The sequence below is a fragment of the Rattus norvegicus genome, chromosome 18 (genome assembly GCF_036323735.1).
Source record: "Rattus norvegicus strain BN/NHsdMcwi chromosome 18, GRCr8, whole genome shotgun sequence".
Classification (NCBI taxonomy): domain Eukaryota; kingdom Metazoa; phylum Chordata; class Mammalia; order Rodentia; family Muridae; genus Rattus; species Rattus norvegicus.
This window is the reverse complement of record NC_086036.1, coordinates 58,737,752-58,754,987: the sequence shown is the minus strand read 5'-3', so window position 1 is coordinate 58,754,987 and position 17,236 is coordinate 58,737,752. Positions and strand designations below refer to the sequence as shown.

General features: G+C 43.0%; 1 protein-coding gene across 9 annotated transcripts in view; it reads left to right on the top strand.

Annotated features, from left to right (window-relative positions):
- Piezo2 (piezo-type mechanosensitive ion channel component 2) overlaps positions 1–16,254 on the top strand; it is a 376,519-nt gene extending 360,265 nt beyond the window's left edge. For 7 of the 9 annotated variants that reach the window (XM_063277327.1, XM_039097390.2, XM_039097388.2 and 4 more), the window contains 9 exons: positions 504–662; positions 2,630–2,777; positions 5,549–5,737; positions 6,574–6,666; positions 7,830–8,002; positions 9,413–9,541; positions 11,133–11,212; positions 13,909–14,092; positions 14,709–16,254. In XM_063277327.1, coding sequence (XP_063133397.1) covers positions 504–662; positions 2,630–2,777; positions 5,549–5,737; positions 6,574–6,666; positions 7,830–8,002; positions 9,413–9,541; positions 11,133–11,212; positions 13,909–14,092; positions 14,709–14,961 — 1,408 coding nt within the window. In that variant the 3' untranslated portion in view covers positions 14,962–16,254. Of the gene's footprint in view, positions 1–503; positions 663–2,629; positions 2,778–5,548; positions 5,738–6,573; positions 6,667–7,829; positions 8,003–9,412; positions 9,542–11,132; positions 11,213–13,908; positions 14,093–14,708 lie in introns of those variants that run through there. The other 2 variants (NM_001427318.1, XR_005496481.2) reach the window with 2 other exon arrangements.
- The last annotated feature ends 982 nt before the right edge of the window (positions 16,255–17,236 follow it).

Here is a 17,236-nt window from a genome sequence, read left to right as displayed (position 1 = left end):
TAGTTAATACTATCTATGCTTTAAATCAAGGAAATAAGCCAAATTTGATCCACAAGAGAGCTGATGAATTTACCCATTTTTTTCCTGATACGTAAAAGGTATCTCAGAGCAGTTTCTGCTATATATTCCAAATTGTGGGTCTTTGAAGTTAAAATGTAATTTCTTGAAGAGTATGCTTTAATTTGGACTATGGCAACTGCATTGCATATGCCTGTGTGAGAGTGTTTATTGATGAATTCAGTTAACAATAATTTAATGTAATCACAATCTTAGCAACTTAATGATAATGTCACAGAGGATGCTCCAGTCATGGAATTAAAATGAGTTTTTTTTCTTGTTTTAATTGTTATATTTTCAATTTTGGAGTAATCCACTAGATAGAGAATTCTTTAGAATTATCCTAAGGGGTAGAGGGGACATTTATTTGTCTTTTGTTTTAAGCTGTTGCCTTCTGCACAAGAAAAGTGCCCCATTCCTTTACCTTCTATAATTTTGCTTTTTAGGAAATTCAGCCAGAACCTGGTGGCACAGCTCTGGTACTTTGTGAAATGTGTGTACTTTGGGTTGTCTGCCTACCAAATCCGCTGTGGCTACCCAACACGTGTGCTCGGAAACTTCCTCACGAAGAGCTACAATTATGTCAACCTCTTCTTGTTTCAAGGGTGAGGGCACTGACTGTCTTGCCTGTCACCAGTGGAGGGGAAGCAGTGGGAAGGCTGTGTGTGTCTTCCACAAGGAAGCAGAGGTGTAAGGCATGCTGAAACTCTTACAGTGTCAGCAACACTCAGTTTCTTGTTTTAGTCACCTTTCCACATGTAGTCATTCAGTACCTGCCAGGAAGTTGCCCTAGAATTACCCAGACTTGGTTAATTTTCATGTTAGTAACTTACCTAGTTACCATGATAATGTTTGGGGATAAAAAGTACAAATACCCCTCTTCCCAAAGCTCAGGGATCACCAAAGGAGAGTATGACAGAAAGATTCTAAAAGCCAGAGGCAGCAGGTGACCACAACAAAGGAGTATTTTCTGGACACAGCAAGGCAGTTGTAACTATGAACTCATAACAGTTGTAACAACAGCATGCACAAGACCCATGTAAGGTCAGTCCAGACAACGTCTCAGCTTGGAGCAAGAGCATGGGTCACAAAGACCACCCTTAGCTGAATTGCTATTGGCAATTGATGACAGCTGGGAGACTGAGACTCAGTTTTCTTCAAGGATGGGGTTCCTGGGAGGCTACACACGCTCATAGAGACTGCACTCCATGGGTTTAAAAATAAAACAACCCATGGAATTGGGTGGGAAAAATACAATGAGACATATAAAGGAGGAATTATAGGGAAGGAAATGAGAGTCCGATTAAATCATTCTATTCAAGTATGGTTTCTCAAGCAATAAGAGGGGCAGCGAAGTAAACATATATAAACCTTAAGCATTAATATATTTCTGGACATAGTAAAACAGAATGATGGGACTCTGAACCACTCCAGAATACATCTGGAAGTTTTTGTGTGCACGGAGTTCATCCATGAAGAACCTGAAGTGGCACCATGCTGCCTGCTTCTGATGGTTAGCTCATCAAACGAGCTACATTACTTCTTCCACGAGATGATTTCCGTGGTAGCATGCCCTTGCATTCTCCCAAAAGTTAACACCATGTTTTAAGAGGTAAGGTAGCTGCAGACAGAGCAGTGCCTCAGTGGTGTTAGCTCTGAGTCCTGGTGATAGTTCAGAAGAAAGGCTGGGTGCATTCAGATGTTGTGATCAATCGCATGTTCTACCCTAGGCTTGGACCTGATGTTTTCCCCAGGTATTTGTTTATTATTTAATCTGTAGAGCTGAAATAACCCAGGGGAGGGGTTCTGGGTGATAAAAAAACTGTTGTGGGGATCCCAGAATGAGCCCAGTTTCCCAGCCTGGGAGAAAACCTCTACATTCAAAGACCCTGGAATAGTCCCCAGAGCCTTCTGGAGCTTAGGCTAGCCCATTCCTCAATACAACTCAAGACAAGAGGCTTGGGTAGACAAGTTAACCTAACAAGCCGCTGATTGCGAGTCCTCTGACTCCAGTGACACTGCCTGGTCCTCCTGGCCTCCCCCATTTGCTGTCATCTTTGTTGGGTGTATACTCTTAACTGACTCATCCCTCAACAAAGCCATAGGAACTCAAATAATTTCTGCCCAAACCTCTGTACAAACACATGCGAAAGAAACAATCAATTTCAGTATTCTTTTATTATGAAATCCCAGTGAATTACACCATCAGAGAAAATAGGAGTGAAAATTATTAATCCATATACTCAGTTTATCTTTGAGTTTGTTTATTTGGTGGATTACTTTGATGGACTTCCGTACATTGACCCATCCCTGCATCCCTGGGATGAAGCCTTCCTGATCATGATGGATGATCATTTTGATATGTTCTTCGATTCGGTTTGCGAACATTTTATTGAATATTTATATACTCAATTTCTAATGTGAAGCAGTTGTATTCCTAGTTGGGTTTTACTGTGAGAATCAACTTGAGAGTTTGTGCTTTACATAAATTGTTTCATGACCTCCTGACGTGAGGTATATACAACAGGGCCATCCTTCAAATGTCTGTCTGACTAAACTTGGTTCCTGGCAGGTTTCGTCTCGTCCCATTTCTGACAGAGCTGCGGGCTGTGATGGACTGGGTGTGGACAGATACAACCTTGAGCCTCTCCAGCTGGATTTGTGTGGAGGACATTTACGCACACATTTTCATCTTAAAGTGCTGGCGAGAGTCGGAAAAGGTAAAGAGGAGACGAAAGTGTCTCTTCCCTGCCTGCTGCTCTTAAGCACAGGTCTGTTACAAGATTAATGTGGATGCTCAATGCTTTGTGGCCAAATGGATGGAGCAGGGGACAAAACCCACCATAAGCCATAAATACAACATTGACTTCCAACTGGGTTGGAGGTTAAAAGTCATTTCTGCTGTGGTTGGCACAGCATCCAGATGTTGGGATGAGAACCTTAAACTCTCTGTTAAAGAAAATGTTATTCTACCAGGTGTCTGTTAAGTTTAAATATAGGTTAGCTTTGTTGGATATTCTAAAAGTTCATTGTATGGAACTAGAATATCTGGTATATTGTTGTATATGGTGTATACATATATAATGTAACATATATATATATATATATATATATATATATATATATATATATATATATATATATATATAGAGAGAGAGAGAGAGAGAGAGAGAGAAACATACAACTAGCATTAGCTGAAGGGTGAAAAACATCTTGTCTTACCTCAGAGAGGTCTCTTTGGAAGAGGCTCCTATAATGTGCCTAACACCTACTGTGCATTCCCAGCTCTCCCTAGTCAGACAGCTCTACAGTTAGTCAGGAAGCACACTCGTTTATGAGGTTTCTGGAATTGAAGGAGCTTGTCAGTGCTGAGGAGACAGAGACAACGTTTCACATTGCCACTAAACTTTTAGGGACTTCAGCTTGGGCCAAACCAGAATTTGTGGCTTTGATGCTAAAAAGAATGTTGGGACTTTGCCATGAAACAGGTCGGAGATTTCTGTTAGAGGTATTTTAATATAGGTTTAAGCACAAGAGCTCTGAGCAAGAAACGTACTCAGAAGAAAGTAAGAGACAGACGCCAGATGGCAGAGGTGTGGGCGCCTCTAAGAGAGAGCAGACAGCCAGTTGTCCAGTGCTAGCCTCATGCATTCTTTTGGTGGTTCTCATGTTACATCTCAGGAACCTGCTATGAATTTTTTTTCTTTTCTCCTTTTTTGAGAAGTGAAATTACAGACCAGCTCCTTGGGTAGGGTTACGATCTGGTAAACTACAACTGGAAGCCCCTAAAATCACTAGGATCATGTAGTGTCTTGGTACATTTTCTTTTCCTGGAAATAGGGTGTGTGGTGAGATTCTCAGAAAACTGCAGGTTTATGGCTGAGAAGGGGGCCCAGACTGAAGTTACCGATACTTGTGAGTTAACATGTGGGTGCTGGGAATCAAACCTAGATCCTCTGGAAGAATAGCCAGACCTCTTGGCCATCTCTACAGTGTCTTGTTTGTAGTTTAAGAAGCAGAAAAACTGGAATGATGACCGAACATCCTAGTCTGTTGTTGTCATTGTCATTATTGTTGTTGTTAATGATGATGATTTTGTTGTTGATGATGATGGTGGTGGTGGTGATGATGCAATAAACACCTGAAACTGGGAAATTGATAAAGAAAAGAGATTTATTTTCACTGTGGGCACTACAGGACAGCATCCTTTTTGCTTCCTGCCTCTCTCTGCATAGTGAGAAAACAGAAAAGGAACCTGACAAGTGTGAGAAAGAAGTGGTGATGGCCTCCTGTGATGACATGACCATTCCTCCAGGAATGCTTAGTTTACTCATGAGGACTCCTTGTGTGGCTCAAATGCCTTGCAAAGGTCCCACCACTTCCCCACCCTGTAGAGAGAATGCTCTACTGGCTGGTTCTCTGGGGATAAACTACAGCAAACCATAGGGAAAAATAGGAATACCAGAGGAGACAGGGTAACAACCCGGGAATCAAAGGCTTACAAATGGTCACAGTGCTACTATGTATAACAATTGGCTACAAGTGAGACCACTAGAACCAATCAGGAATCCTCTGGTTCAGTAGCAAAATGTAAGAAGTAGAAATAACAGCTATTTTCAACATTGTGAAACTGAGAAAATGGTATACAAACTAGGTTCAGATTTGTAAGACATAAACCAACAAACAAGACAAGTGGGCAAATGCTCCAATATATGTCAACAGAAAATAAAGACATTCCTAACAATCAATGCTACTGATGGTAGTGTTGAAGCCTACAGGGAGAGAGGATGATGGCCTTTCCTCATCCTCAAAGAAGCTCAGGGTTCCCCTCCTGATGGCCTCAAATCCCATGAACGTCAAGAACATAAGCCTGCCAAGCCTGCGGACCTGAGGCTGAGTTCTCCCTCTCTCTCTTCCCCTTCCCCTCCCTTCCCCCTCCCCCTCCTCCTTTCTCCCTTGCTCCCTCTCTCTCTTATGCATCACATTCTCCTTCTGTGGCAGCCTAGATTCCAGCGCATGGTAACTCATGTGGCTGGAACAACCTGTTACAAAGGGCTGTAAATGGAGGACTTGAGAATTGTGTGGCCTTTGTTTTCAGTCTGCCACAAACACTTGTTGAGCCACCATGTGTGTGGCCAGAACGCTGCTACAGCGCACAAAACCCCAAAGCATCGGTCATATGGTGCAGTGAAAAGATACTTGTCATGCAGATAAGCACCCTTACAATAGATGCTTTGCACCCTTTATATGGATGCTTTGCCCGAAGCACCTTCTGGGACTCCCCAGAAGGAAGGGAGGCTCGAGATCTATCTTGAGTTTTGGTGCATCTTGACAGCCAGCTGATTGGAATAAGGTTTTTGCCCCTTGTCAGAACAAGGACAGAGGAATCAGGGCTAAGTTTGAGTTGTCCAATGCTGTGAGGGACTCATTCATCTTTACAGATGTCACCTTTCAGGCACCTGCTGAGTCTTCCTAAATCCTTGTTTTACAGAGATACCCTCAACCCAGGGGCCAGAAGAAGAAGAAAGCTGTGAAGTATGGCATGGGCGGAATGATCATTGTCCTGCTCATCTGTATCGTCTGGTTTCCTCTGCTCTTCATGTCTTTGATCAAGTCTGTCGCAGGGGTTATTAACCAACCCCTGGATGTGTCCGTCACAATAACCCTGGGAGGCTATCAGGTAATCTAGTGTCCTCCATGTTCTAGGACCTTTCCTGGTGCCGTATTTATGCACAAGAGCCCTAACTAGTATGTGCAGTGATGGTTCTCAAAGCCAGAATTTTTTTATCTAAATGTTCAGTGATCAGCAGACGTGTGTTATATGAAGGAAAGTGCAGGGACTTGGAGACAGGGTAGATCCATTTGCCAAGGCAATGCAAGGGCCTGGGTTTGATTTCCAGCAGGGCAAACAGTAACAGCAACCACAGTAATAATAGCAGTTCGTTGGTTATGAGCACTGTCGGCGCCTGTGCCGCCAGTGTGTGAATATCGGGTGTAGGTCTGTGGGATTGAAAGAAAACACGTACACGGGTCACCAGTTTTTAGCGAATGCCACCAAGGCTTTACTGAGATCTCCTTATATACCTGAGGCAAAAGCCGTGGAAAAACAACAAGGCAGGTGACAAATTCCCAAGCAGGAAAACAGGAAAAGTCTGTGTGGTGAAAGTTCCGGCCCAATAAGGGGCATAAACAACTTCTTAACAACAACAAGCTGGAAGGCTCGGTGGGGAGGAAGGGTGCCATGGAAAACCCCAGCCCCAAATCAGGGGCTAAGAGCAGCTCCCAAGGGTGTAAACAATTTCTTGCTATAGCAGGCTAAGAGGCTCAGCGAAGGGGGAGGGAAACACCAAGGTAGGGCCCAACAGAGCACAGAACTAATTAGTGCAAAAGGAGATCTCTGAGGCCAACTGCCTTTGCGACATCAGTAGTACGTAACTATGTAAATCTGTTTGTTTGAACCCTAACACAAGGAAATACCATGTAATGCTGACTGTACCCTGTGCCTTTGTTTTCCAGCCTATCTTCACAATGAGTGCCCAGCAAAGCCAGCTGAAAGTTATGGATGGTACAAAGTATAACGAATTCATAAAGTCTTTCGGCCCCAACAGTGTAAGTAGATGTACGCCAGACTCTCTGAAGACCAGCCATGTAGGCTCTCTCACTGGTCGTCCAGTGGCTGGATGGCTTTGTCTATGCCCTTATCAGCTACACATGGCCTGGCTGGCCACTGGCTACTTTGATCATAGTAGAGAGTGTAAGTGATGACAAACACAAGTTTAATTAATTTTAATGACATCTCTGCGTGGTTTTACTCATTTAAACAAATGCATACAGATTTTAAACTGCAGTGCTATTGATCTCTGATTGGCCTATCCATTCTGGGAACCTTGAACTCAAAATATGGTAAAGCACTAGGTAGGTATGTGCTTAAGAGCACGTTGGTTTCGATAGCAGAAACTGAAGCGATTTGAGTGTTTAAAAAAGAAAAGAAAACCTGATTGGTGAAGGAAATGATCCCAAATACATTGCATGAATCTGATTGGATCTGGCTCCCCAGCCGCCATCCTGAAAACAAAGGCCTGCACTTCTGACTGGATTTATGTTATACACTTTGCAATCTGAGGGGAAGATTTCCCGAGCAATTTCTCTTTTAATAGAACTGCCTTTAAAAATCCTATGAGTTATAAGACAAGTTCTCAAGTAAAACACGTATTTAGAAAAAAAAGAATCTATTATATTTTAAAATGTTAAACGGAGAGAAATGTGTGCCTGAGCACATAGGACAATGGCAGTGTCCCGTGGTGGGATTGTACCTGATGGTCTTCATTTCTCTGCAGTTTACATTCCAATAATATGATGGCATGGCTTTCTTCATAAAGACAGATGATTTATGAAAACAGATTAAGTAATCAGATCTGTTTAAAATACCCATCAATGCTAGCAAAACTAATCTTGGCAATCAGCATCCCTTAGGATGGGTCCTGGGTGGATTAAATCTTGTCTCCTGGGAGGAGGCGATGCTTCCTTGGTTCACGGTTTCCTTGGCAACACGATGTGAATGATGAGCTTCTCCTTTACTGATTGATAAGAATGGTTGAATACCTGCTGGTCATGGGATGGGAGCTGCCTTGGGAACCCAACACCTTGGGTACCACGTAACCATTTACTCCTAGGGAGACCTCTGTAAACTCAGTTAAAAGAAAGAGCAATTGCTTCCTTTATGAGCGTGGCGAATAGAGTCAATTTACCTGTGTGTATTTGTGTGCATCCAGGGCGCTATGCAATTTCTGGAGAATTATGAAAGGCAAGACATAACAGTAGCGGAACTGGAAGGGAATTCGAATTCTTTGTGGACCATCAGCCCTCCCAGTAAGCAGAAAATGATACAGGAGCTCACCGACCCCAATAGTTGCTTCTCTGTTGTTTTTTCATGGAGTATCCAGAGGTAGTTACTGTGTTTCCATGCATCCTTCCCTTTACCTAACCTTACCTCAGGCTGGGGGAGAAAACAGAAGCACAGTTTGACATGATCTTGACAAACAGCCACTTTCCTTTGATGCTAAAATTCACAGTTTGTTTATGAAAAAATGGCTTTTTCCCAGAACCAATGACCAGACTAAAGTGTCTTAGTTCTTCTTTTAATTGTTTTGGGGTGTTTTGGAGGGGGGGTTGTTTTGTGGGGTTTTTTTTTTTTTTTTGAGGAGGAGGAGGAGACAGCAATGAATGAATTTTGTTAGCAAGACAGAAAAGTGGAAAGAGTGGTTTAGAAAATAAACAGTGCCAAGAGTTCCACAAAAGTTTAATATGAATATCAGAGGACTGCAATGTTTGGAAACTTGGACCCCCATCCCTGCTGCACTGGAGATGTCTTGGGAGATCTGTTCTGTGGGTGTGAGATTTGAGTCCCAGAAACAGGAGACCCAGATGAGGTCTCCCCCAACCAGAGCCAAGCCTGACTTTGCTTTTGTTTGGATAAACTAAGTCTTATTAAAGGTTTTTGCATCTAGACATTTCACTAAGTGCTTTAGTCATTTGCATTTGGAGTCCTCAGCAGGACAGAGCAGGGTCACTTGGTTTTCTTTGTCAGTCTTAAGACCCAGAACCCCAGGAGAGCCACCTGCAGGAAGCCATAACTTGAACTTCCTGACTTTTAAGAAATCATAATAGTTCATAATAATAGCTCACTCTATGATTCTAACAATCAGAGGCAGGAGAATCCTAGTAAGGGGCAGCCTGAGCAACACAGTTAGGTCTGGACTACTGAGTGAAACCTTGCATTAAAAAACTAACAAAATGAAGGAACCATGGCAAGTTCAGAGGAAATCTTAGAATCTAAAAAGAACTTACAATAAAATTGGAAAAAGCTATTTCCAAGAAATCCTTCAGAATGCTTTTTGTAATCTTATTTTCTCCTTAATGCCTCCAATCCCTCAATTCCAATTTGTACCAGTGGCCATAAACTTGGCTTCTATTCTTCCCTCTGAAGAGCCACTAATCCATAACAAGAAGAAAAATAACTTCTGATCGGGCACGGTTTCTTAAACATTAGCTCTGCTAGTCCCCAAAGAGACTGACATCGTTGGTGCCTGAAATTCCTAACACTTGCTGCTTGCCCAGCAGACTCTGATCCCTCTATTCTGCCTTATGAGGTTGTGGTCTCCCTGAGTCTTATTACTTTGGCTGTTAAGAAGGTAGAGATAGAGGTAGGGTGGCTGGGAAGGTTGGGATGGAAAAATATGGACCCACTGAAAAGTCAGTGAGATGCAAAAGTAAGACGAGTGTCTGAATCTTTCTTCCAGACTGCAGAGCAAACACAGACATTAAACTTTTTCTTCTCTCATTCCTTCCTTCACAGAAACATGACTCTGGGTGCAAAGGCTGAAATAGCAACGGACAAGCTTTCTTTTCCTCTCACGGATGCGACACGAAGTAGCATAGCCAAAATGATTGCTGGCAATGACACAGAAAGTTCCAACACACCAGTGTAAGTTATGGTACCCCTATGAATACAGCTTTCATCAGAATGAGAAGCCTGTCACAAAAGTAATCTAGATTCTTTGAGGCTGCAACTGTGCCTTAACTGACAGGCTCTGTTTTGCTAGAATAAAGACAGTTCATGTCAGTCCCAGTCATAGGACCCTTTCTCCACTTTCCCTGCTGTTCTGCTATGCACATGTTGTTAATGACAGTAAGTGTGGGGCTGGCTCCAGGAACACTCTCCATCCATGGTAAAATATTGTCCTGCCTTCCTTCTAGCAAAAGCACAGTGTTCTTCCACTCTCTGTGATCAGTGCTCACTAAGTCCCTGGGCCCTGTTCTCCATCCACTGGGTGTCACTGTGCTGATCCCAATGTGTCTAGAGATGTAGAAACTCCTCAGGTTCTCTTAGAGCTACCTGTCCATCATAACATGAACCAATGTTGCTGCATTTCCTGCCCAAAGACTTCACTTAAATGATCCAGGCTTCCTGTCATCATGCCTACCACCAGTTCTAGGAATCCAGTGAGGCCATTCACTTTCAAAAGAAGAAAACAAGCTGAAGATTGCTTCATTCATAGATTGCCACCAGTATTGACACCTGCCCTTCACTGCCTGTCTCTTAGCCAAGGACAGACCCCTTCCTCTGTCCTTGTGGCTGAATGTCAAACTGGCCAAAATGGATTGGGAAGACAGGCAGGGAGTTAATGGGTAACGGACAATTGGTGAGGGGAAAATAAGAGCCAGCAGAGGGAAGATGACATAGATTGAAAACTGACAGACCATTCTACATGTCTACTGGCAACTTCCCCAGCTGTGTACTCTGGGCTGTCATGGCCCATGGTCCATGGCTGGTGAAGGCCACTAGAAGATAGTCATCTGGATACTTAGCTCCTTGACTTCATGAGTCCCTGATGTTTAGGAGCTCTTAAAGATCATCAGTGCTCCACCTACACACACACACACACACACACACACACACACACACACACACACACACACAATTTCCAGATGAAAACAGGCAGTGAAGAAACTCCTAGGAGCACCGGATCAACCATGCAATCTTCTTGACCATAGGTATTTTTGAAATAAAAAAGTAAAGTCCAAAAAGAATTGACCACCGAAGAGAACTGCTAAAATATCCAAGCCAGGAAAAAAAAAAGTTCTTCTTGCTCATTTCCCCAGTGTAGGGGAATGCCAGGGTGTTGAGGTGGGAGTGGGTGGGTGGGAGGGGGGAGCATCCTCATAGAAGCAGGAGGAGAGGGGATAACATTTGAAATGTAAATACATAAACTATCCAATAAAAAAGTTCTTCTTTCAGTAACAGGTCACACATGTAAGACTTGCCAACCACATGTATTGGAAGTTATATGTATGTCTGGGTGGAATCTCAAGTTACATGTATGTCTGGAATCCGTGGAATCTCAGCTTTGGTGAACTGTGGTTATAATAAAGTCTCATTAATTAAAATGGGTATACAATGTATTATTGTATGAGGACTCTGTCCTTGTTTGTTCTAAGGTCAAAATAGCAGCAACAGCACCAGTTGTGGGTGTGGAGATGACTTAAGTCCATGTCTTTATTTTCTTAATTTGTAGGACAATAGAAAAGATCTACCCATACTATGTGAAGGCACCCAGTGACTCAAACTCAAAGCCTATAAAACAGCTTCTGTCAGGTAAGAATGAGAAACCACTCCAGAGCTGTGCAAATCTTGCTTGTATCCACCTTTAGAAGTCTGTATTTTGAATATTTATCAAACTGTCTTCTAGTTCTGTCTCACTCTGTACTGTGAGAACCGTAGCCAAGAAGCATCATGGACACACCTGTAAATCATGTTCTTCCTCTTCTCCTTCCTGAGCAAAGTCCCCAACTGAGCCATACCCATGTTTTAGGTCTTTGCTTACTTCGTTCTTTGAGCAACCAGATTCTTTACGGAGAATTACATCACACATTGGTAAACATGATGGTTTCTCCCACTTAATACGGTGAAAACAGCTTGAGACATGTATGATCAAGCCTCCGGGTCCGTGCATACTGACAATGGGTTTTAGTCATTGGACTTTCTAAAATAAGTGATGGAGGAAAGCTGTTGATTTGGGTGACAGACACATGCCCCATGACACTCCTGTCAGCCATAGACTACATGCCTGTATAACATTTACATATAGCAGTATACACCACTGAATGTGGTTACTAGCAAACAAGTTGAATCTGGGTTTATGTACCTATGATGTTGACACAATGACAACCTTGTATCCGTCCGTATCCTGTCACTGAATGACTGAGAGTATTTAACTTAGAAAAATTTGTTTGACTTCATTTCCTGAAGTCACTGGTTCTTTTGATGATGCTTTTGAAGTACAGTGCAGGTATCCAGTGTGAGCTCATTCACTAACCTGGACGAAGCACTCTGCACTAGGCAACAGGCACCATGATGGGTACTGGAGGCTGTGCTCCAGGATGCTCACATTTAGCTGGTAAGCAGTTAAGATCTTACATGGAGATGGCCATAGTGAGTCATGAGGGTAAATGCAAGACTATCTCTGTGTGCTATTCTTCAGCAACAAGAAATGAGCATGCTTTTGTAAGTAACTCAAAAGTGCATGGGGAAATTTTATATCTCCCTTTAAAGCAGAAGTGGTTGTAACTGTTTAACCTGAGCAAACAAATGGATTCTTCTCAAGTGGCTATGTGAATGTTCAAGCTCCCCTCTGCTACTGTTTCAATAGATGACCGCCCTACAGTGGATGCTCCTGAGGAGGATGCTTTCCCCTTCTTATAAAGCATCTTATTTCACAAGGTCCTTCCTCCTTCCGTGCAGGTTTAAAGAAAACCGTGCTCTCTCCTTTTCCAAGGCCAGGCTCTCTCCATACGCCACTCCCAGCCCTCTTTGTCTTCCAGCCTGCTATATTATGGAATTCCCTTCTCCCTTCACAGCCCCTTCTGTCCCTTCCACTCAGCAATGGCACTGTAGACATGTGTAGCGTTAGCTGACAGTTAATTCCAGTTTACATTGGAAGAGACTGATACTTGAGGTGTGGGTAACACATTGGATGGAACACATACTCAGTAGAACTAAATCCAGACTTAACGCTCACTGGACCCAGGGCAGGATGATCTTGCTTGTGCCTCTCTCTAGTCTTGAGTACCATAGTTATTACTATTCAAGAAAGTCCTCGGTTAGTCATATTTTTACTTGACAAAAACTTTGTCTTTACTATTTTTCTGCTGTTCATCTTTCTTTATCCACTATCCCATCTTCTCATAAGTCACCCCACTATCCATCCATCCATTCACCTACCCACCTATTCATCCAGTCACACACTCATCCATCCACCATCTATTTACCCATACTTACCCATATACACATCCATTCAGTCACCTATGCATCCATCCATCCATCCATCCATCCATCCATCCATCCACCTACTTACCTACACATCCATCATCCATTTATATGTTTCTCCATCCAACAGTTACTCTTCTAGAGTCCTAAAATCAAAAACTCCTACCATGAAATATTGGTGACCCATTTCCCATACTTGTGAGAAGTTTGGGAGTATGGAAGTATGCATGTTTGTCCCTGAAGATACAAGGAAGAAATTTTAGGAAAATCTGCTCCATGGAACTCTAGGCTTCTATTTACCCTGTCTCTTGCTCCTCCTTTAGCTTTTTCTTTAAGCTCCAACAAGAACAACCAGTGACCAGCTATGGGTGTCATAGCTTTGAAGACTTTCTTGCTATCAGTCCTTACTAAAATGAACACCACCATCCCCCGCCACATATTGGAGGCAGCAAAACTTGACTCTTGTGCTATTTCTTCTTTAAGCAGTTATAGAGTCTACCATCAGAAGTGACTCTCTCCAAAGGGAGAGTCCTTGACTGGGCTCTGTGCTAGTTGCCACATGGCCATAATTGTGTACATAGTCTCTTCCTATTAAAATAAGGAACACTATATCATGTCATTCTAGAACCCCTCACCACCTGGTATAGTTAGTACCTTCCTCCTAGCAAGATACTTGGGATGTGCTGGCAATATAATAATGGATCCATTGCATCCAAAGGTTGGTGATGTGAATCTGGGTGTACACCCTTGTCTTTGGAAGATTAGCTCAGCCACTTCGATGGTAGACTCTCCATCAATCTCTGTGGTTTGGCTGTTTACACACGTACAACAGCGAGAGAACTCTCATCTGAGCAAGACCAGTGCACACTTCCTCTCCAGTTGCCTTTGTCATGTCCCTGTGTGTCTTTTGCATTCTGGAACTGAGAACTACATGTTGACTGGGTTTTGCCATCTGGGAACTTGTGATTTGCATCAAATCCTGAGACCCTCATGCTGCCTTCATTTTTGTCTTTCTCCCCTTCCAGAAAACAATTTCATGAATATCACCATCATTTTGTTCAGAGACAATGTCACAAAGTCCAATAGTGAGTGGTGGGTTCTCAACCTGACTGGAAGTAGGATATTCAATCAGGGATCCCAAGCCTTGGAGCTGGTGGTCTTCAATGACAAAGTCAGCCCCCCAAGTCTGGGCTTCTTGGCTGGCTATGGGTAAGGAGTCATGTAATGATTAACAGTGCTAAGATCTGAATGCTACGAAGTTGAAATAGCTGCCTTTTCCCTCCCAGGAATTGAGTTGTGTTTCTACACTATTAAAAGTCACAAAGCCATGGCCTTTCATTTCAAAACATGGGGGAAAGAGGTCCAAAGGCATCGGGATGCCTACTAAGACTCACACAGCCCTGGGAAACATGCCCTGTGTCTTCCTGCTGTGGCATGGTTTCATGCAATTCGGTGTAGTAGCACCACTGTTTGGCTTACATTGCTCTCTGGCCCTGAACAAAATACACTACAGTATTGATCCAATCCAGATCACTTCACCTTCCGGTATTTAAGTACCGCAGTCCAATACAATCTAATCTACAATCACCCTTAAGATACAGTTTTCATGTTACATTTTTTTCAGAATTAACCACATAAAAAAAATTCCATCCAACATTTCATTATTTAAAGTAGACCTCAGGATTGTCAGAGGGAAAAGAGGTACTTTGAAAAGAGCATGTGCAATACAGTTGTGTTTCTACCCAACGTGTTGGATTTTTGTCAAAGCCTAGCCAACGTGTCTTTCTAACCATATTCGTTTTTTTCTCCTTGCCATCTCTTTCAGCATCATGGGATTGTATGCATCCGTTGTCCTTGTAATTGGGAAGTTTGTTCGCGAATTCTTCAGTGGGATTTCTCACTCTATCATGTTTGAAGAGCTTCCAAATGTGGACAGAATTTTGAAGTTATGCACAGATATATTTCTCGTACGGGAGACAGGGGAACTGGAGCTGGAGGAAGACCTCTATGCCAAATTGATATTCCTGTACAGGTCGCCAGAAACCATGATCAAGTGGACTAGAGAAAAAACAAATTGATCCCTAAGACCAGGACTGCAAATAAAGCTAACATTCGAATCTTTTTTCTTTTAAGAAAAGCACAATACTCTAAGAGCTAAGCAGTTCTAGTCTGGCAGCAACCATTCTCTTCTGATGGGTGGCTGAAAGAAGTTGATTTTCTTGTTCCCAAAAGCCACCTCATACAAGAAGGCGCTGTTGAAGTTCTCCGTACTCCCATTTCTCTAAAATCAGGGCTCATTGCTTTAGAGGTTTTTTTCTTTTTTTTCGGTCAAGAGTGTCTTGCCTTCTTATCAGTTATATGAAAGGTTCATGTAGGGTCCCTTCCCTTGGAGAAAGGCACCTGTGTCTAACTCTCTAGGGACCTCACCTTTCCTGGCGTCATAGTCAAAGTGCACCACACAGCTCTTCTCCCCGCTGGGGAAACTGCTGAGCAGAGACCCCCGTGAGCCCTCAGCACACTCCAGATGTGCAGCAGCAATAGGAGGCAGCAGTACTGCCCGAGTTTCAAGAGGAAAGAGGGGACCCCCAAACCCAGATGTGGCTGGAAGGACAAGCCTCATTCTAAGCAAAAAGATAGCATAAGCGATACTCCTACTGCCTTATCTCAACTGAAGACTGGTGAGAAATCTTTCTATTGAACACCAGTGACTTCTCAGGAAAAAAAAAAACACTCAGCAAAGCAACACCGTGGACTCCTGCTTTCGAGGTCGGGTGGTAACCACCCTCAGGTAGCAGTGACCATTCTGCTTCAGACGGCTCCAGATGCAACAGAAACAGAAGGACAGCAGTGGTCAGCTCAGCCTGACAGGAACACCTCGGCTTTATGACTCCAGTGACTGAGGCCACAGGGCTCTTCTGCCTCTCCCCACCCTCCTCCCCACCTCTCCTCATGCCCTCACATGCTTCCTCCCATGTCCATGACTTAAGGCAGTGGTTTTCCAGTGTGTGACATTTCCCTTGCGGTTTTTCAGGCATATCAAAGAGTTTACATATTCCAATTCACATTTTTACAACTAAGACGGGTTTTTTAAGTTCATAATTATGGAAGAAATATGTATATTGAGCTTGGGGAAACAAGATAATGATGGCCTTTTCTTAAATTATTATCATTGGGAACACAACCTCTTCATAAAATAGCATTGTAGCATGAAAATTGATGATTGAAATGTACTTTTCATTCAATACTAAAAAAAAAAAATACTGTTTCTGAGAAGAACCATTGAATGGGCTAGAATATGTCAAAAATCACTCCTGTGTACTCTGGGTTCAGGACTGACGTAAAATAAAGCACATCTTGCAAAGTCACCTGAAGCATGCTCTATTTATGCAATCCTTCATTTATTGGTCCTCTGCATGGGGGAGATAAAGCGATTGATTTCGATATGGCATACTAATAATCAAAATAAGAAAGCACTTGCCCATTCCCTTTGGTAGGTAGGTGCTTTGGAGGGACAGTATCAGCAAGGGTCGAAGCAGTTCACAAAGGGGAGGCAATGACAGCTGCTATGGAGCCCTTTAAATAGCAGAGCTCAACTAATTAATGTCTAGCATCTTCTGGAGAATTGAGTAGAATACAATAGTTCTCGTGGTGGCTCAGCCTGACAACATAAACTGTTACACCCAATCACAGCCATGAAATCAAGTCACAAGCCTGTGTATAGTTATAGAACTCTCTGACAGCACCAGGCAACTAGAATTAGCCACTATCCCGTAAGTCGGTTACTTATGGGACTTCGTAAGCTTCGCGGCCCACCTCCAGACTTGCTAAAGCCCCTTGCCTTCAGCTACTGATGAGAATGCAGAAAACCCTCCTGGTCCCTAAAGGTTGCTGCCCGGGTGGCTCAGCTGGATATCTGTTAACTGAGAAGAGAACATCTCTCTTCTCTTCCTGCACAGGAGTAGTTCTGTCATGGTTTGCAATAATGATGTGTAGAAGAAAGGATGGGGTGTAGGGAATGAGTAACCCTTGGGTGCTAGGCTGTATGCCCTTGAACTGTCCAGAAGTCCTCTACATATGGTCTTTAACCCTGGTATCTAACAGCAAAAGCCTAAATTCCAGTTCAAAGTGAATTCAACTCTGTCTTGAGCAACTTGGTAATAGTATTCTATAACTAAAAAGGAAAAAAAAAAGCTTACAAATTGTGGCTCGGTGGTAGACTATGAGGCCCTATTCCAATACCAGATCTCCAAATTCACCTTCATCTAAATGCCAAGAGAATCTTCTTTGAGGAAGGTTGAGAGATGCGATCATTTGTGGTTATGAAGATAAGAACTTAGGGGGCAGTTTAATAGC